A 21,757-nucleotide genomic window follows, 5' to 3' on the forward strand; every position below is an offset into this window, starting at 1 on the left:
GTGGGGAGCAATCTCCTACACTACCGTACACCTCTGGTGATCGTCGAGGGGACACTGAATAGTGCACGGTACATCCAAACCGTCATCGAACCCATCGTTCTACCATTCCTAGACCGGCAAGGGAACTTGCTGTTCCAACAGGACAATGCACGTCCGCATGTATCCCGTGCCACCCAACGTGCTCTAGAAGGTGTAAGTCAACTACCCTGGCCAGCAAGATCTCCGGATCTGTCCCCCATTGAGCATGTTTGGGACTGGATGAAGCGTCGTCTCACGCGGTCTGCACGTCCAGCACGAACGCTGGTCCAACTGAGGCGCCAGGTGGAAATGGCATGCCAAGCCGTTCCACAGGACTACATCCAGCATCTCTACGATCGTCTCCATGGGAGAATAGCAGCCTGAATTGCTGCTAAAGGTGGATATACACTGTACTAGTGCCAACATTGTGCATGCTCTGTTGCCTGTGTCTATGTGCCTGTGGTTCTGTCAGTGTGATCATGTGATGTATCTGACCCAAGGAATGTGTCAATAAAGTTTCCCCTTCCTGGGACAATGAATTCACGGTGTTCTTATTTCAATTTCCAGGAGTGTATATATGACACACCAACCTGGAACAACACCTCCATTTCAACACATGCCAGCAATGCCAAGTCAGAAAATCCCTCTGCACAGAGTTGGTACCCATAGGTGTTGCAACTGCAATGGGAAGCAGGAGGTATCTGAATGTGCTGATAACCCAACCAGACAAGCAATATCATACACAGCTAGTCATAAAACATGTTTCCCAAGTTACTTCTTCCCCTGATATTAAGAAATTCACCATAACTGCACATCACTTACTAGCCAGTATTCCCCTAATCATGAACATCAACCAAGCCTTGTAAAACACAACAACATCCGCTGCCAAGGCTTTGGTGACCAGTCACTAGGCCCTTACTTCCATGGTTATCCTCTGAGGGTAACCCCTTTTCCAAAACATCCACAAAGTACTTCCTAGAGCAATCCAGTCACGGTCAAGTCCTAACTGATCACATGAAGGGCCACATGTGAAAGCAGCAACAATGTGTGCCATGTGTGTTGCAATTAATATAGAGTATACTGCATGCATATGATGATTAGATTCCTGTCTGCTCACATAAATGGCATCTGCTACACTGTACTTAACTGTAGATGTAACAACAATAGTTAAACATGCAGTCCGTATAACACCAGTGACTCCAAAAGTCAGTCAAACATACACACTGTTTCATCATCCTTCCAGCACATTCACCATTGCTTGGCACTACTGCTGTTTTTGTCCATCTTCAGCTTGTAATGTAACAGAATGGGAATATATATTACAAATACTTTAATAAAACCTTCTAATGCCAAAACTGCACAAATAGTTCATTATTTACAATAATTGGTTTCGACAGAATTTGCAGTCAACATCAGGTCTTAAAATTTTTTTTGAACTGTCTGAAGACCTGAAGATGGCAGCAAAGTCTGTCAAAACTGATTGCTGTAAATAAAGAAATATAAGGTGTTGACTTAAAAAAGTTTTTATGAATTAAAACAGATTGCTCCTTCTGATTTCTCAACATGAGAAAATCAATTGAATACAGTACTTCAGTATCATGTTAACTGAAAACTACACACAATGGCCATTGTGAAGGTACATTGCAGTTCATTATCAGTTTGATATATAAATGTTGATGTATAAAATGATAACATTGGAATACAGTTGGCTGATTTCCATTGTAAATTCAATATGTGTTACTTATTAACCATGTAACCCAAATTGAAATGTAAACAGATGTGAATATAAATTACTTCTAAACTGTTTAGCTACAAGGACAGTAATTTTATTTGAAATATTCAACATTTTGTTACTGAAAACATGTTAGGATTATCAGAATTTGTTTATTTTAGTGGTTATTACAGATTTATTGCAATGTATTTGAATTTCAACTGAAATTACATAATTAAAAAAGTAAATGTCTCTCAATCAGCATTATTATTATTATATATGGAAATTGTGTCAAGACCAAGTTTAATTCAATATCAAGTGATTCATAGCTGTCAACTTTGATTGAAACAGAATTTGTGTTATAAGCTCTGTGATTGTCTTTATTATAATGTAATAAATCCTGATGTCACTGTTTACTGTGTGAACTACATTATTTATTAATTAGAATGCCACTAAATTATCCTGACCTTACTGACAATGAATGCCAAAAATGTTTAAAAGGAAATGTTGTTAGCTTCAAGAGTACACCACCCATACATTGAACTTGAGATTTTTTAGTTAAATATCGAAGTGTGTTCATAACAATGTTGGCACATTTCAAGCTGCCAGCTTTTCACTTGCTTGCCTTCACCCTTTCAATTCCCTTTATTTAACATGTCACTTTTCCTATTTCAAGACTTTACATTCTTCCTTTTCCCCTTACTTCTCTCTTGCTATCTGTTTTGTGACTGTTATTGCAATCAGTCACATTATGTCACTACCACTATATGCCACTTCACTCTCTTGAATCCCAAAATTTATTTACTTCTTCCATGCCCTATACCTTCCCACATCTCAGTTAGTTTTGTCCATTTGTCGTCACTCACATCTATCTGTTCACACCAGCCCCCATAAACAGTCAGCATGCCATTGGCTGTGAGTATCAGCACAGACATGTTACTACATCTTTGATCAACTGCTTGCCAACAACTGTCTGCCTTTCTTTCCACTTTTTTTTACATGTGCACCAATACAAATGGCAAAGGGTACATAGCATTATGCTGGTACTATATGTTAATGTTCCTTTCTTCCCCATTCAAAAACAGTGACAAGGAAGTATGACTCCTTAAATACTCTGCAGTTGGACTAATCTTGTCTTTATAGTTCCTACTGGAGTGATATGTTGGAGACTGAAGTATGTTTCTAGATTCTTCACTTACTGCTGGTTCTCGAAACTTAGTAAATAGGTGATTACTAGTAACTGGAATATATCTTCAAGTTTCTGACAATTCATATTTTTCCACATTTCCACAACAGCCTACAGTGACTCAAACAAACTTGTAACCATTTGTGCTGTCCTTATTTGAATATGTTCAATGTTCCCTGTTAGTACTATTTGGTATAGGTTGCACAGACTTGATCAACGTTTTCAGCTGAGACACAGAAGTGTTTAAACAATCTACTTTATAGTGTAGAATGGTTGTATTTTTCTAGTAATCTGCCAATGAACTAAAGTCTGACTCCTGCTTTACAAGTGAATGTATTTGATCATTCCATTTTGTATCACACAAATTGTTACAATCAAGCAATCGTATAAATTAAACAAGTCCAGTTGTGAGTCATTGATGCTGTAATCATACAGTAAGAACTAGAATGGAAAACTGGTGATAGAAGAGTACAAAATGATGAGGAGGCTTTGTATTAGAATGAATTTTATGCCAGAGAGGATGAATTTATATGTAATTGGATAGGGGTTGCAGTATCTCTTAGTGAGAGTTCACACTCATTAGTTATATTGTGCATTTATACATTTTTCTTGAAGACCTATAGAGTCTCTTTTGTTCCATGAATTGCACAAGTTTACATTTCTGCTCATTTAAAGCAAGTTGCCTGTCTTTAAACCCCTTTGAAATCTTATCAAGATCTGAGCGGTTTTTTGTGCAGCTTTGTTCAGACAGCATTTCATTACATATAACTCTACCATCATTTTTTATACATTGCATTAATGATGACTGATACTACTAGATTTTGAAACTGATGCTGTATCTCAACATTCTGATTCCCTCTCGAATGTTTGTGTTCCTTGATAAATGCTAGGTATGCTATTTTCATGCTTTTATCCATTTCATTTACTTTTCTTTGTCTGTGATCAGCTCTATATCTTTCCAATGTTTCCAGCTCATTATCCTTCACTACATGTACTACTGCAAAATGAAAATACACATTTTTCTTATGGGAGACTGATGTAGTGCAATAGGATTGGAGGGAGTGGTTATATTGGGTGGAATTGCAAGGGGATAAAGGAGGCATGGAGGGGGAGAGAGGACCAGAGAAGAGAGGCTGACAGCTGAAAGGGGGATACAGCAGGTATATGAGATAGGAATGTGGTATCAGTGAATTCATTTTAACTACAGGCAAGTGAATTGAACCCAATGGTGTGGGGGAGTGGATTGGGAGGAGGAGACATACAGGGCTAATTTAAGGACCAAGCGACATAAGCCACCACTCGGGATACGAAGTTGAGAGGCTTGCCAGAGAAACCATATCACAATCAGCACCAGCCACTTGGACCAAGAAGCTGAGAGGAGCACCCAAGTGGAAGACTTGTAGACAGTGTTTATAACAATTAGTAGCAAAATCTGGTGGGTGAAATTGTATTTGGGAAAAGGAGGAAACAAATAATAAGTCACTTGTGTGAAATAATGTTCTCTAAGTGGCCATGGAACAGAACAGAGGAAGAGAGAGAATGGGGAGAGGAAGATGTGAGTGCAGGATTAGGGAAGTTAGGGTCATGGGGCAGGGGTGAAGATGGGTGTGGCACAGGCACACACAACTTCATTCCTTATACACCTCACACATAACTACTTATTCTTTGAGGGGAAGATATACAAATACCAAATCCATTTCACAGCAAAGAAATGTCTTTCATATAGTCTGGCCAACCATGGATGATATATCTACAGTGATGAGCAGTACCTGGTGCAGCATGCTGACAGCCTTTACAGAGAGGCATTGCTCTCTCAATATAGTCCACAACCAGATTTCCTGTGCCACATACACATATGCTCCTAATCCTGTGAATGCCCCCAGTACAACCAACCTCAAAGGAACACTCTCTCTACCATACAATATCATCCCTTGACCATATCTCTCATTAGGGCCTCCCCTGTGTATCACTGTGTCCAGAAATGCGGAACATCCTTCCCACAATCCTTCACATCATTCCCAAAGTAATATTCTGCCACTCATCTAATCAAAATAAACTGCATCTTGACCCAGCCCCTTGCCACATTGTTCATATTCCTGTGGAAGAACAAGATGCAAGACCAATCTGATAAATCTATGCTGTCTTCTTAAACCTGTCCCATCACATATTTATTATATCATAACACAGGAATGACTACCTGTGAAGTAAATCATATCACGTACCAATGCACAGTAATTCACACACACCATTTTATGATGATGTGCCCATTAACTATCTATCCACACAAATGAATGGCCATCACCAAACAGTAGTCATGATCAGAGTTTCATCCAGTGGTGAAGCACATTGCTAAGCTTAACATTCTCAATTTTGATGGCTACTTCACAACCCATGCCATCTGTACCCACCTCCCAAACACAAGCTTTTTCTGAATTACATCCTTCAATCACATAATCCTCCTGGCCTCTATCTCCAGTATTCTCTGTCCCACATCCACCTTCAAACTTGCCCCAGGACCCATTCAGGGAGTTGTTACCTTTACTTCTTAAATAATTTATATATCTCTTAGGATTCTCCATGATAAAATTCATAAAAGATTTTTATCTGTGTTTGTTTGACAGCCCAGGTGGATTACATGTTTGCAGGGTCTTAAGTTGATATCTAATTTGGATTTTGTACTATAATGCAAGTTTGGTGGCACATTGTAAGTAATAATGTTAGTTGCTTCTTTTTCCACAGTTTCAGTTGTATTCGCAATCTACCATATGGATACAAGTATTTCTATTTAACAAAAAGAAAATTTTACATATTGGCAGAGAGATTTTAAAAAATTCAGAATGATGAGCACATCAAAAGCTGTTGCCATGAAAACAAAATTTACCAAGAGATAGGCCACTTGCTCCAAGCAACGCTGGCCATGGCAGTTGCCTCCAGTGCAGTATTTCAGTGCCTGTGAAGTACAGTGTAAGGCACACAGGCCATAATAAGGCAGCATTGAACATGCCAATCAGTGAGAAGAAGAGAGATACTTGTCCATAACTTGCTTCTCCAATTACTTTTTTGAACAATACCTGTAAATAAAATTCACTATTAGACAATTCTCCTTATTATTTAGAAAAAAAGGAAAAAGAAGGATGGGAAGCATTTAAAGTTTTGTTCATAGTGACACTACAAAAGACTAAATGAAAAGGAGAAGGAAAAACAAGTGATTTGAAGCAGCTGGAAGACTCATTTGTCATTCTCCTAAAATGGTTTTGGAAAATTATTGGAATTTAAATCTGAGTTACATAACAAATTTCAAATTTGCAACTCTTGAATGTGAACTTAGTACATTAACCAGAGCATTGTCATATTTGAAGGATATTGTTGGTTCCCTTTTATTCTACCACTTGGGAATTCACAGGTAATTCCATTTGTAACATGGTATGGATCACTACCGAGAAGATTTGTGAAAGAACAACCTATAATCATTTTTGTACTTGTTTTGTTCAGTATCTGTTTTAGTTTTCCTGTGGAGTCTTGGCTTACACTGTCTTTATAGACTAAGGAAAAAATAAGAAGGTATCCTACAATGTTCTGAAAATACATTCCAGCTACACTGTACAGTTAGTCATAAGCAGTACCTGATAATACTGAACTATTTTAAAGGAAATGGATACAAAAAATCAAGTGGATTCTTCCCATCTGTTATGTTTTCCTTCCCAACCCCCCACCCCCCTCACCCCACTATATATTGCAAATTTTGTTGTATCTTCAATATTGTCATTTATGTAACATGTGAAAAGTACCTAGAAATCTCAAATATTGACAAAGGACTAATTCAACTTAACTTTATTGACTGTTACATTCTTTTTATTATTAGGAATATAGTGAAATAGTCTGTTTAGCTACAGACCCTGTTAATTATGAATTATAAGTGATTTCAGGTTTTGTTGTTATTGTTCATATGTAAATGTATAGGCAATTACTGACTTCATGACAACGCTGTAGAAATAAATAAAGTGTTCATGCAACCAGTGACAAAAATATGTTACAATCACTTGTGATCATCTAATTTCAAAGTAATTAACAATTTTAGGTAGTACATTGTTTCTGAAATAGAATCACATACAGTATCTAGGCAAACTAACCAGGCAATTCAGCAGAAAATATTACTGTATCTGGAAGTTCATGTTTCAACAAATATGTATCCACCATTCAATTTCTCAGAAATGTAAATCTTTAATTGTAATTTGTGAAGATGGGGGTATACATTCAGTTTTGGTTATTGTAAACTTATGAAAGGAGTTCAGTTCAGTTCTAGCTCAGTTTGTAGAGTTTTGAAATAAGTAAGATCTTTATCTGTCAATACAGAGTAATGTAACATAGTTAATTTAATTTGGATTATAAATCAAAAAATGTACTGCATGTTATCTAAATATCATGTCCAGGAGCTCTACCACTAATTTTAGTGACTGTTCCCCATGATTAATTGCACTGTGACTGTTTAAGTTTTCTCATTGACTGTGTTTTCTGTATCGTGCATGTGACTGTGAGTGTAAGTGCACCAGGTGTGGTGTGTGTACTTAAATAACTGCCAACTGTGTCAGCATGGGCCGGCCACTAGTGGCTGCCTGTAGGAAGTGGGCACATGCGACGGTTTCCACCATGCCATCTACTGGTGACTCACACCTTTATGCATGTGGAGCAGCACTGACTCACTCTCACTATGTTCTTTCTCTTTGCCACTCACATAAGTTATTCTATGTATCAATCAGTTGTGTAGTAACCAAGTAATACATGAAATTGATCCAAGAAACACAAATATGGCTTTATTCATAAAGCTCTAAACACTAACAGAAATAAGCATCTCATGATTATGCTTGTAACAAGACAAAGAAATCATTCAGAACATGCTACATAAGTGATATAGAGAACAACTGATGTGAGAGGTACAAACTAAAACAACTTAGTGATAGTGAGCCAGCACTGCTCTGGGCATGTAAAGGTCTGAGCCACTGGCAGCTGGTGCAGGAGAGACACTGCCATGTGCACGCTTCCTACAGGTGCCTCTAGTGTCTGGCCCGTGCCGATACAGATGGCAGTTGATTTAAATGTACATGTACGGTGACACTACAGTTGGCACACTCACACGCACTTGTAGCAGGATACAGCAGTGTTCAACTTCATTAATGATTACCACCATCTGTGGCAATGGAGCTAGGTCATGAATGGTATTGTTTGCAAAACCAATAATTACTGTTCATATTTTATTCATTATGATATGATTATCTGATTGAATGGACAGTGTAATGGGTGACCTATACAGTCACACTATACATGAACAATTGTGATGGATTACATTATCATTAGGTTACTGCACTCAAACAATATTATAGGACATCAACCAACTGTAGTATGTTGTTATTCATTTATCTGCGCATAATTAATGTAGATGAGTTTATAAAATAAAAACCTCTTCAGTTGCTTGTAATTTTTTAATTTATTCTACAACCAGGTTTGGAGCTTACAGTTCCATCTTCAGGCATTATCAACTACCAGTAATTATGGAAATATAAATGTATTGCAGTCAAGCCAGTCAGTCACAAGGGATAACACACATATCAGACAAACTTGAGGGCATTTGTTTGACATGGGTATGGTCCCCCATGACTGACTGGCCTGACCACCACCCTTTTATGCTCCCATAATTATTTGGTGGCACCTGAGGATGAAGCTTTAAATTTCAAAACCAGTCATAGAATAAATTAAGAAAATTACTGACAACTAAAGAAGATTTTTATTCTATAACTATGTTCCTTAATTGTGGCAGTTTAACTGATCAAAGTAGATGAGGCTCAAACTGACCATAAACATTAGTTCACTTAGCAACCAAGGACAATTAATGTATTTGAACTTAAAGCAGTTAGAGTTGACGGTAAATTGAGTTCATAGTTCAGAGTAGTTTCAGGGGTAAGACAAGGCTGCAACCTGTCTCCACTATTGTTCATATTATTTATGGATCATATGTTGAAAACAATAGACTGGCTGGGTGAGAGTAAGATATGTGAACTCAAAATAAGCAGTCTTTCATATGCGGATGACTTAGTTGTGATGGCAGATTCGATTGAAAGTTTGCAAAGTAATATTTCAGAGCTAGATCAGAAATGTAAGGACTATGGTATGAAGATTAGCATCTCCAAAACGAAAGTAATGTCAGTGGGAAAGAAATATAAACGGATTAGGAGGAACAAAGTTAGAACAGGTGGACGGTTTCAAGTACTTAGGATGCACATTCTCATAGGATGGCAACATAGGGAAAGAACTGGAAGCAAGGTGTAGCAAAGCCAATGCAGTGATCACTCAGCTATGATCTACTCTCTTCTGCAAGAAGGAAGTCAGTACCAAGACTAAGTTATCTGTGCACCTTTAAGTCTTTCGACCAACTTTGTTGTATGGGAACGAAAGCTGGGTGGATTCAGGCTACCTTATCAACAAGGTTGAGGTTACGGATATGAACATAGCTAGGATGATTTCAGGTACTAGTAGATTGGAACAATGGCAGGAGGGTGTCCACAATGAGGAAATCAAAGAAAAACTGGGAATGAACTCTATAGATGTAGCAGTCAGGGTGAACAGGCTTAGATGGTGGGGTCATGTTACACGCATGGGAGAAGCAAGGTTACCCAAGAGACTCATGGGTTCAGCAGTAGAGGGTAGGAGGAGTCGGGGCAGACCAAGGAGAAGGTACCTGGATTTGGTTAGGAATGATTTTGAAGTAATAGGTTTAACATCAGAAGAGACATCAATGTAAGCACTGAATAGGGGAACATGGAGGAATTTTATAAGGGGGCTATGCTCCAGACTGAAGGCTGAAAGGCATAATCAGTCTTAAATGATGATGATGATGAACTTAAATTTTTGGTGTAGACAACATTAATGACACTAGCTTATTTCCACTGCCAATTTTACAGTCCATTTCAATGAAAGTATTGCTATCAAGGCTAACTGTGCAGACAAAATAGGTAAGCTACATTTGGTGCTCTACAGTTTTGGAGCACTTTGTCATGTTAAAGAACTTTCATGAAACGGTGAATTTACAAAATAGTGAAGTGGCAATGAGAATATGGTGACAGTTATAACAGATTTATGCAATACAGAAAGCTACATTTTGTGCCTTTTTCAGATGATGATGGTTCTTTCCTGGCACGATGAGGGCTTATGAGCACACGAAACCAGAAAATGTGACAAATAATAGACAGTGACTGTGATAATTAGGAGGAGGAAGAGAGGATAGTGATTATGGAACTTAATAATTCGAATTCAAATGGTTAGAATGGACTGTGACAGCAAAGGATACGACAGTGCACAATTAGTTTTTGGAACAGTGAAATTTTAATTGTTTGAAATTATGTGTAGAAGAGGGATGCTATTATATGGGAACAAATCAACCAATAGGATTACAGTAGTGCCTGAAGTTCCTGTGATTCCATTTTTGACAACAGTCAGTCAGCGAGCAGGTTCAGCTGATGTCACATCCTATACGACCAGCATGGTGCAGACCACATGTAAACAACACACTGAGCACAGCTGACATGGAGGTTACAATCTACATGGGATCTCTCCCACAGTAGTACTCCACCACCCACCAAACATACACAATAGCATCATCCATCCATACTCCACCCCTGCTCCCAACCCCTTGCATCATGGCTCATATCCCTCTAATAGACCTAGTTTCAAGACCTGTCCCATACATCCTTAAACCACCGTCTACTCCAGTCCAGTCACAAACATCACATAACCCATCAAAAGCAGGCTATCTATGAAAGAAGTCATGTTATCTACAAACTAAGCTGCAACCATTGTGCTGCATCCTATGTGGGATCAACAACTAACAAACCGCTTGTCTGCATGAATGACAATGTAAAATTGTGGACAGGAGAGAGCTGGATGATTCAGTTGCTGATTGTGCTGCCCAACATAACACTCTTCACTTCAATGACAGCTTCGTTCCTATGTTATCTGGATCCTTCCTACTAATTCCTTTTCTGAATTGCACAGGTGCTAACTCTTCCTGTAGTTTATCCCACGTTCCTGTAACAATCTTGGCTTCAAACTTCATTAGTCCCCGTGCTTCACCCTCCAATCCCCTTCCCTGCTACCATTCCACCACTAAACAGCCTTCTATTCCATCAATGCGCCAACAGTCTTTTTTCCCTTCCTCTACTTCTCTGCCCGTCCTACTTTGTAAGCAGCTGATTGCACTTAGCTGTCCCACCCTGTCATCACCACATCCCTGTACACTCCCACAAGCAGCACTTTGCCTTCACACACCTCTACAATGCTACCTCCCTGTCCTTCCCCAGCGTCCTCCTTACCCTCATCACCCAGACTATTTCTCCCATCATGTGCAGTTGCTCACAGTCCAACCTCATTGGCCAGAGACAGTGGTCATATGTGTATGAGTTGTGCTTGTGTGAATGAGCGTCTGTTGTCTACTTTAGAAGAAGGCCTTTTGGCCAAAAGCTTGCATGTTTAGCAGTCTTTTTGTTGTTTCTGTCTGCATTTGAACATTTCCTCTACATGGTGAGTAGAAAACTATCCTTTCATAATATTATCATCATACTAAAAGAATAGGTATAATGACAATATAAGATGAGGAGTTAGAAGATGATTTATCCACAAAGTATAAAGAATATTACGAAAATGAATATCAGAGTGCCATGAAAAATATAAACAACTGAAAGAAGCAAAATTATTTTATTCTCTTTCTTTATGGTTAAATAGTGAGGTTAATAACAACTGATTAACCAATATAATGATAGTGAAGTAATAGTAGTAGCAGTTTGAGTAACAGTTCAAAAGATACTAGTAATGAAATATGAGGAGCAAAACAAATTTTACAGTTGGTATTCAAAAGATGAGTGCTGTTACAGTGAATGTAGATGTGACTGGATATTGAAACACAATGTGTGCGAACAGTGAATGAAATTGTTGGGAAGGTGAAACATATGCAGAAAGCTGATGTCAATGGCCACAGCAAGTCATTTATGATTATGGCCTGTGTCACCAAAGAAGGCTCTTTTGCACCTAGAGGCTAAGTGATAGGGAAATGTTGATGGGAGAGGTCTGCACATTTGTAGTGGCAGAGACTGGTTGAATAAAAGTCTGCATTGCCAAACTGTATTGATGTGGGCAACAATCAGGTTCATTTGCCTACCATAAATCACAGCATACATTCAAGTCTATGAGAGGAATAATGAATTTTAAAACTGATTTTGATTGATTGTCTACATGAGAAAATCTTTCTTCATGTCTTGATGACAGTGTGTCCACTGCTCTGCAGTTATAGCCTGTATGATGTTGGAATGCAACAACAGTTGATGTAGCTTTATGAAGAAATCAAGTACAATTATTTTCCTCTAAACGATGATTCTTTAATGAAAATACCATTGAAACTGGCTGTAGTAACTGTCATTTGTTGCAATTTGGATTGTACAGGAAGTAAAAATGCAATATACAATAAAATTAACCTCAAACACAAACCAAATCATTATATTTACTTGACAACTGCTTCCACTCGATATAATTAAAAAAAAATACATGCAGTGCATATATGTGAGTGTATTTGAATGTAGTCAAGTGTAAATCACTGTGTGTAAAAGAGAATTACTGATACAAAGACAAATGCAAATGATTATCATAAAAATGGTCAGTGTGTTGTCATACTTTACACTGTCAATGGGCAATATGGATGAAAAGTAACTTGGTTGAGATTACAGTGAGAGACCACATTTATGACCCACTGAACAGGCAGACAATTAACCATCTTCTGTAAATACCTCAAGGAAATGGTAACTCATAAAGCAACTGATAAAGTCAAAAACAAATGATACCTGAACAGGCTATCCTCCCTGTTATTTAAAGCATTTTCCAATTTGTGCCTTGAAAATGAGAAGGGTTAACTAGCTGAAATATTGGAGGTTTTGATGAATTTGTCTGGCCACATTCTCATGAGATATTAGAGCTTGCAACACACTGGGAAATGCTAAACTTCTCCTTGGGCACTATGTTGAATATTGCCATGTACAAGAAGGTGTAATTAGATGAATGACGAACACTAACTTCACTTAACGAAGGTTTATTCAGCACTTGCACATACAAGAGTGCAGTGTGGAACAAACTGCCTCTGACCGGAACACATACAGTATATATACAGCAACTGAACATTCCAGTACAATGATTCTTCACACTTGCAGATTCTTCTAGAATATACTCGAACCAAATACAGAAATTAAAGTTGTAGAGTTGAGGTGAGTTTTGAACTCACGACCCTCCATGCAACAGTTTAGTATCTTAACCACTACACCACAGTGCTACTCAGCTTTTAGTGTGACATTGCTCCCTCCTTAAGCGAACAGTGTCTCAGTGTTATGTCCTCCTAGTCTGGGAATGAGTCATGGATCCTGCATACTCTGACTCCTGATGACTGATTCTCACCCTGGCGGTGATCTTCTTAGAACTTCTTTTACCACTAAACTCTTCATCACCTTTCTGCTTGTTTCCTGTCACTGGAGCTTCGAATTTACCCTGGATTGTAGGATCCTTATAGGGCTTCATTCGAAGGATGTGGACTTTATCTCTGATCTTTCGCCATCTTGTGTTGGGGTTGAAATCTTTAACTTAATAAGTAACATCAGACAGCTGTCGTACAACCATATAAGGTCCAAAGTAGCACCTGAGGAGCTTCTCAGAGAGGTCAACCTTCTGAACAGGAGTCAAGATCCAGATGAGGTCACTGTGCTGGAAGACAACAGGGCAGTGGCTCACGTCATACCTTTGACGATCATTTTCTCGAGCCTGTAGCATGCGGAATCAAGCTAACTGCCAAGCTTCCTCAGCTCTGGTTAACACCTGGCCAATGTAGTTGTTGTCCATGTCATCAGGATGTAATGGAAACATAGTGTCCATCGTCATAGTCGCCTCACACCCATGCACCAGGAAAAAGTGGCATAAGTCCAGTGGTGTCTTGTTTGGCAGTGTCGTAGGCAAACATCACGAAAGGTAGCACCTCATCCCAGTTGCTCTGCTCAACATTGACGAACATTAACAGCATGCCGACCAAGGTCTTATTAAGGCATTCAATAAGCCTGTTAGTTTGCATATGGTAGGCAGTCATCATGTGATGAGTAATGTTGCACCAAGAGTTTATCTCTGTCACAATATTCTATCGAAAAACTTTCCCTTGATCTGTAATTAATGACCTTGGGGCACTGTGTTTTAATACAACGTCTTCCAAGATGAATTTGGCTACCTCAGATGCTTCAGCTGTTTTCAGGGCTTTTGTAATGGCATAGCATGTCAGATAATCAGTGCAAACAATAATCCATCTATTGCCACTAACAGACGCTGGAAGGAGGTCAATCCCAACATGCTTGAAATGCATTTCAGCTGGTGGAATTGGTATGAGTCGGCCAGGTGGTTTTTGAGGAACTGCCTTTCTCCTCTGGCACTCTCAACAGTGCGACACATAGTGACGGACACTCCTAAATAAACCTGGCCAGAAAAATCTGTTGTGGATACTATCATATGTCTTAATAAATCCTAAACGTCCAGCCTCAGATGTGTCATGGAATTACTGGAGAACATCTAAGTGCATGTGTCACTGGTAGCCACTTCTTTCCAAATGGATCAAAGTTTTACTTGCAAAGTAATCCATTAACTACCTCAAATTGTCCTTTCATATCCTCTGACCAATTTAAGAGAAGCATAATTTGAGATATTGTGGCATCCTTCTTCCATTAAGCAAAGAGATCCTGAGGAGCAGTGAGACAGTCACTACCTTCATCAAAGACTTGATGGTCTTGCATGGGGTTTCTTGAGAGACAGTTGGGATCTTGGTGTTTTCTTCCACTTTTGTACACTATGGTAATGTCATATTCTTGAAGACGTAATGCCCAACTGGCAAGTCATCCTGTTGGATCCTTAAGACCTGTCAACCAACAAAGTGAATTGCTGTCTGTAACAACTGAATGTTTTTCCATAGATATACTGTTGAAATTTGCACATGTCCCAGATCACAGCATGACATTCTCTTTCTGTAGTCAAGTAGTTTCTCTCAGCTTTTGTAAGTGTCCTAGAAGCATAGACTATATAATCTTCTCTTTTCCAACCGAAATTTGCACCAGAACAGCATGAATCCCATACCCACTGGCATCTGTGTGTAGTTCTGTAGGTGCTCTCTCATCATGCAGATCAAGTACAGAGCCAGTTGCAGCGCATCCAAAGAATCTTGTTGAGCACCACCTCAGATAAATTTAGCATCAGCTTTTAACAACTCTTGGAGTGATCTGGCTTTGATACTAAAGTCTTTGACAAAATGGCGGTAATATGAGCATAATCCGAGAAAGCTCCTCACACCTCTAATACTTTAAGGAATTGGAAATGCTGTTATAGATCTCACCTTTTCTGGGTCTGGCCGTGCACCTTCATTTGATACAAGGTGTCCAAGTATTTTGATTTATTTTGCTCCAAAGAGACACTTTCCTGGATTAAGTTTCAGTCTGCCTTGTTGGAGACACTTAAGAACAGCCCTCAGTCTTCTTATATGTTCATCAAATGTCTCTGAGAAGACTACAATGTCATCTAAATAACAAAGACATATAGTTCATTTCAGGTGCCTTAGAAGATTATCTATCATACATTCAAAAGTTGCTGGTGCACTACACAAACCAAACGGCATTACCTTACACTCATACAGGCCCTCAGGGGTGATGGATGCAGTTTTCTTGCATCAGCCTCATCTACTTTGATTTGCCAGTATCCCGAGTACATGTCTATGGTTGAGAAAAACTTATCCCCCTTCAGACAATCTAGTGTTTCGTCAATTCATGGAAGAGGGTAAACGTTCTTTTTAGTTATCTCATCAAGCTTCCTGTAATCAATATGAAAGCACCAACTGCCATCCTTCTACCTTACGAGGACCACTGGTGATGACCATGGGCTATGCAAAGGTTGAAGGATGTCATTCTTCATCATTTTATCTAGCTTGTCATGAATTATTTGATGTTCCGTTGCTGACACATGGTCTGCTCTCTGGCTTATTGGTTGATAGTCTCCAGTGCTAAACCAGTGCTTCACCGATTTGTCTAATTTTCTCTTCACCTGTGGATTGAAGCATTCAGATAACTCTTGAAGATTAGCAAGTAGCTTCTTCTGTTGTTCCTTAGTAAGATCTGGTGATAGTGGAGCTAGAAGATCTTGTCTTGTAGTGGTAGCACTAATTTCGCCCACAGACTTGGCATGGGAGGATTCTATGATGCTCAAATGTTCTTCAATTAAAAGCTCAGCAGTTGCTACGCACATGGGTCTTGGAAGGATCTGCGGTTCTCGGTGACAGTTAACTATCCACAGTTCTCCGAATCTGTTCTTAAACGAGATGACAGAGGCTGGGATGACCAAGTTATTCTTTTACATTCCACTACAAGATCCATGGGTTGATGCATGGCTTGACATGTGACAGTTACCTTTCTAGTGCTGACTGCAGGAATGATCATTTCACCCAGCATACATAATCTGTACACACTTGGATGTGCACCACAATCTACAACTGCCTGAGAAGCTTTCAAAAAGTCTCATCCGAGAATGACACCATGACTACATTCTTATAAGATGATGAATCCTGAGGGCTGTGTATGGCCACTTATACCCACATCTTCCTTTAGGTTTTACATATTTCCCATTAGCCACCTTCAGCTGAGGTTTTGTTGTCGACGAATACAGTTTTCAGTAACTGGTGATGGTACTCTTCCAAAATGACTGAATATTGAATATGATGCTCCAGAGTCAACAAGAGCTTGGGCTGGTTCACCATCCATGAGGATATTGGCATAGTTTCCTATCATTTTTGTAGTGATCTACAGGAGAGGATTTTTCTCTTCGGCGGCCTCACCTCCAAGGAAGGTCGCACCCTTTAGTTTTCAAGGTTGCGGCAGTTAGGTGATTGGCTGGAGCTTCTAAAGGGTGATGAAGACCTTGATTGACTGCTTTTTTTGAAAATAGTGCACCACATGTCCCAGTGATCCAAAGTGGAAACATAGTGGTTGGTTATCCTGGGTCCTCCAGACATCAGTGTTCCTTGGTGCCCAAACAGGTTCCTCATGCGGCATTGTAGGAACATAACTCTGGCTGGATCTCAACTTTTTCACCGTTTTAAAGGGAAATGATGGATGAGAGATTCGGTTCAATGTCTGTTCCACTTCCTCCCTTATGACCTCTTGAAGTATCTTGGTTTTTTGCTCGCTGTGCAATCCAAGTGCCTTTGAACTTCTTCTCTCACTATCTGATGAACAACCCTTGTGAAATCAGTTGCTTCCTCCATCACATACATTGATACAACATTTGGAAGCTGTTCAAGCTTCTTGCATGTAATTCTTTTTTGATGCATAGTCTCGATATACTGACAACATTTTATGAAGTCGTCTGCTGTCAAAACCTCCTTCAGCAGTAGGGCTTGATAGAAGTCCTGAGCAACACACTTCATGAGATGTGCAACCCTATGTTCCTCCTTCATTCTAGGATCCACTATTTTACACAGCTCCAAGATGTCTTGAATGTAGGATGCTGTAGTTTCTCCTGGACGCTGTGCCCTGCACTTTAATTTATCTTCAGCCTTGCACTTCTGTCATTGTGTGTCACTGAAACACTTGTGCATTTCCACCTGGTATACTTCCAAGCTTGTGAACTTCTTGTTGTTCTCATACCATTGCTTGGCAGTGCCCTCAAAGTAGAAAAATACATTAGCCAAACACATGGTGTCATCCCATTTGTTAAATTTGGCTATATGCTCATATACCTTCAGCCAATTGTTTGGATCTTGGCCATCATCACCAGAGAACCCGGAATGATGTGACATGAGATGGCACACAGCTGTTGTCATCACAGCAAACTATTCTACTTCTGTCTCCAATAGATTGCAATCTCCAGAATGAGATTTTCACTCTGCAGCGGAGTGTGCGCTGATATGAAACTTCCTGGCAGATTAAAACTGTGTGCCCGACCGAGACTCGAACTCGGGACCTTTGCCTTTCATATCAGCGCACACTCCGCTGCAGAGTGAAAATCTCATTCTGGAAACATCCCCCAGGCTGTGGCTAAGCCATGTCTCCGCAATATCCTTTCTTTCAGGAGTGCTAGTTCTGCAAGTTTCGCAGAAGAGCTTCTGTAAAGTTTGGAAGGTAGGAGACGGATACTGGCAGAAGTAAAGCTGTGAGTACCGGACGTGAGTCGTGCTTCGGTAGCTCAGTTGGTAGAGCACTTGCCCGCGAAAGGCAAAGGTCCCGAGTTCGAGTCTCGGTCGGGCACACAGTTTTAATCTGCCAGGAAGTTTCAGATTGCAATCTGTTGAATATTTCTCGAACTCAGGTTTCTTGCCACATAAATGATGGCTCTGTAATGGCCTGATGGGAGCCACTGTGTTGTCAATAATGTGTCCTATCACAAGTTCCAGTGCCCAGAGTCTCTACTAGAATAATGCCACATAGAAGGAAGTGTAATCAGATGAATGACGACCATAAACTTCACTTGATGAAGGTTTATTCAGCACTTGCACATACAAGAGTGTGGGATGAACTGTGTCCAGCCAGAACACATACAGTATATATACAGATACAGAACATTCCAGTACAATGATTCTTGACATTTGTGGATACTTCTCGAATGTACTTGAACCAAATATAGAAATTAAAATTGTGCACTTCAGATGAGTTTTGAACTCATGGCCCTCCATGCAACACTTTAGTAACATAACCACTACACCATAGTGCTACTCACCTTGTGCTGTGACAATCTTATAGTCTTCACACCTCATAGAATACAGAATCCTAATCAATAAAGGCCAGGAAGTTTCCATATTCGATGTATACAACTGATATGTTGACAAACACATTTTTTCAACCAAGAGTCTTTAAAATCAAGAAACATTACTACCTTATTCTGTCAGAAGTCTATGTCATAACACCATCATCACTGCTACTTGAGACTGTGTTTGGGCCATCTGATTGTAAATTTAACATGATAGTAGGTTCAAGGCTTATACCCAGCTTCACCTCCCTATCACAGTCTTGTTCCTGAAACATTTCAGTGTGCTGCACAGTGTGCTCATATTAAAGAGGGGATGTTGTCTGTTGCTTCATGCACAAGTGATTCAGCGTCAGTTATCTTGAATGTTTTGTTTCTTTCTCCTACACAGCCTTTAACTGTGCCAAAATTAATTCCATCAGATTATACTGACAGTTATACATAGATAAACACGAGAATGTTTGACCACACTCATTACAAGTTAGTCAAGTTTGTATGTTCTGCCGCAGAAATTTGGCGTGAGTACGGTTTATAGTGACTGGTATATTTTTATGTTCCAGTCAGAGTGCAACATCCACTTCGCTAATGTTTGTGCTTGGTGTTGTCTCTACCAGGGCAGTGCCCATTTACAAGAAAGGAGACAAAAATTGCCCATCTAGCTATCGCCAACTCCCAGTTGTGTGATTATCTGACATGTAATAACATTATTACTGCAGTACAATTTGGCTTTAGGAAGGGCAAATCCACAGTCCATGCCATTGACTCCCTGATTAAAAAAAGTGCTTAATGCTGATGAAGGAAAAATTATGCTCAGGATACCTTTTCTGGTCTTAGCAAAGCCTTCGATTGTCTGGAGCATATTTCACTCCTCATTAAACTATTTTATTATGGAATCACAAACAGTGAAGCTGACAACATTTCCAAATCTTCCCTCAGCGACCGTAAAGAAATTGTTTGTATTGGTAAACAGAGATCATAGCTAGCTGAAGTTGAGTGTGGTGTGCCACAAGGCTCATTATCAGGACCTCTGCTATTTATCATAATGACAAACGATTTACCATCTTACATAAATACTCACTCCATTCTCTATTGAGATGATACCACTTTTTGAGTATCAGCTCAGACGTGGATATGGTACAAACTGTGGCAAATGACACAATATCACAAGCATCAGTCTGGTTTCGAGCTAATGGGTTCCTGCTTAATGAGAGTAAAACTCAAAAGATTGTATTTAATTTAAGAGATCTGCCAGTAGCAGACCTCATGGACAGTGTTAAGTTCTTAGGTATTGTTATAGATAGTAAATTGACTTGGGAGCCACATATTAAATACATTAGTGCAAGGCTGTCTAGAGTGGTGTATTTGTTAAGGAATTTAAAAAACCGTGTACCTGCAGGCTATGTAAGATCAGCCTACTTTGCTTTTTTTCAAAGCATTATATCTTATGTGCTTTTAATATGGGGAAATAGCTCACACCTTCAGGACATTTTGGTACTTCAGAAGAAAGTAATTCGAATTATCACAAACAGTGATAAAATGGGCCACAGAAAACCACTGTTCATCAACTTAAAAATATTAACTGTTATAAACCCTACAGCACATAAAGAGCAAGTTATCAGAATACCAGCGTAGAAGAGATGTACATTCTCATGGAACCAGAAACAGTAGCCATATTGACATACCTTACTACAGATTATCCAACTCACTGAACAGCTATGAAGTGGTGGATATGAAGATGTTTAACAAACTGCCACCAGAATGGGTGGAAGCTCCATTTGATTTATTTAAAGACAAATTATTCGGTTGGTTAGTTGCAAATCCTTGCTACTCACTTCAGGAATTTTATGACTGTATAATATCATAGTGGTACTGGTTTGGAGAGTACAGCATAAATTCTTTAACTGAGTAATTTATGATGCAATGTTTTCACATTATTTGATTTTAAATATTGTATATTATGGAAAACCAATAGTGACATATTGATCTTCAACCCATTTATATATTCTGTATAACTTGTATATATGTAACTTGACTGTGTCAGTTGCTGTAATAGCTAAACGACAATAAAATTTCATTCATTCATTCATTCATCCATGGTACAATAAAATGACCATCTTCTACGCAAAGTATGGCAAGAATTATTCAGAGAGCCACTTCTTGGAAGTGACGGTGTTCATTTCCAAGTAGTAGTTACTGTTATTTTTCTTACACCTAAATACAAGTTTATTCTGAGGAACAGAACCAGAATAGTTATCCAAGAGCCTTTTAAAACTGTCAGTACCATCACTCATTTTCGAGAAGATATTCCTGGAATGATTCTGATTCATCCATGTTTCATCAAGATAATACACTGCTGAACTAGTTCCTTTTCTTGTATCATGCATCATTATAAGGAATATGGTTTGTGCTGCACCTGTGTCACTTCTTTTCATTAAAATCTCTCTTCTCAACACATTTGAAACCAATGTCTTTTTAAATACTTTGCACTGATCAAGTGTTATCTTTGAAGCTAATATTCTCATGCATAACTGTAATGACTTTTTGTGATGTCATGTATTCATGAACTATATACATTTCAAACGTGGAACGTTGTCAGAACCATGCATTTGTGTTAAAGGTTTCTTGCAACTCCAGTGCTTTCTAGGAGACATGAAACAAAATTTTCCTGAGTTGTCTACAGCTCTGATGCTTTAGCTTACAGTTCTGTCAATAATTCTCATACTGATTCCGCATTCTTCTGCAGTTCATTTTTGTATTTTCAAATGTCAGCATTAGGAATTCTGACTTCAGATTCAAGTTTGAGGAAGTTATAAATGTTACAATACATGGCCATGGGATATAAAATACTTTTGTTTTTTATTTATTTCCAAAAATAGTTTCAGTGACAATATGCCATCATTAGTGGGTTTCTTAATTCTAAGACATGCAAAAAAGATAGCATAGTTACAAACATTATAGAACATATAGCTTGATTCCAAATATTGTTTCTGTGAATAGTATCA

General features: G+C 38.9%; 1 protein-coding gene across 6 annotated transcripts in view; it reads right to left on the reverse strand.

Moving 5' to 3' along the window:
• The window catches only part of LOC126267827 (putative thiamine transporter SLC35F3), a 652,799-nt gene that overhangs the window by 177,602 nt on the left and 453,440 nt on the right, over positions 1 to 21,757 (reverse strand). For all 6 annotated transcript variants that reach the window (XM_049973150.1, XM_049973162.1, XM_049973156.1 and 3 more), the window contains exon 9: positions 5,797 to 5,986. In XM_049973150.1, coding sequence (XP_049829107.1) covers positions 5,797 to 5,986 — 190 coding nt within the window. The remainder of the gene's footprint in view (positions 1 to 5,796; positions 5,987 to 21,757) is intronic.

Source organism: Schistocerca gregaria, chromosome 1 (assembly GCF_023897955.1).
Source record: "Schistocerca gregaria isolate iqSchGreg1 chromosome 1, iqSchGreg1.2, whole genome shotgun sequence".
In the NCBI taxonomy this organism is placed as follows: domain Eukaryota; kingdom Metazoa; phylum Arthropoda; class Insecta; order Orthoptera; family Acrididae; genus Schistocerca; species Schistocerca gregaria.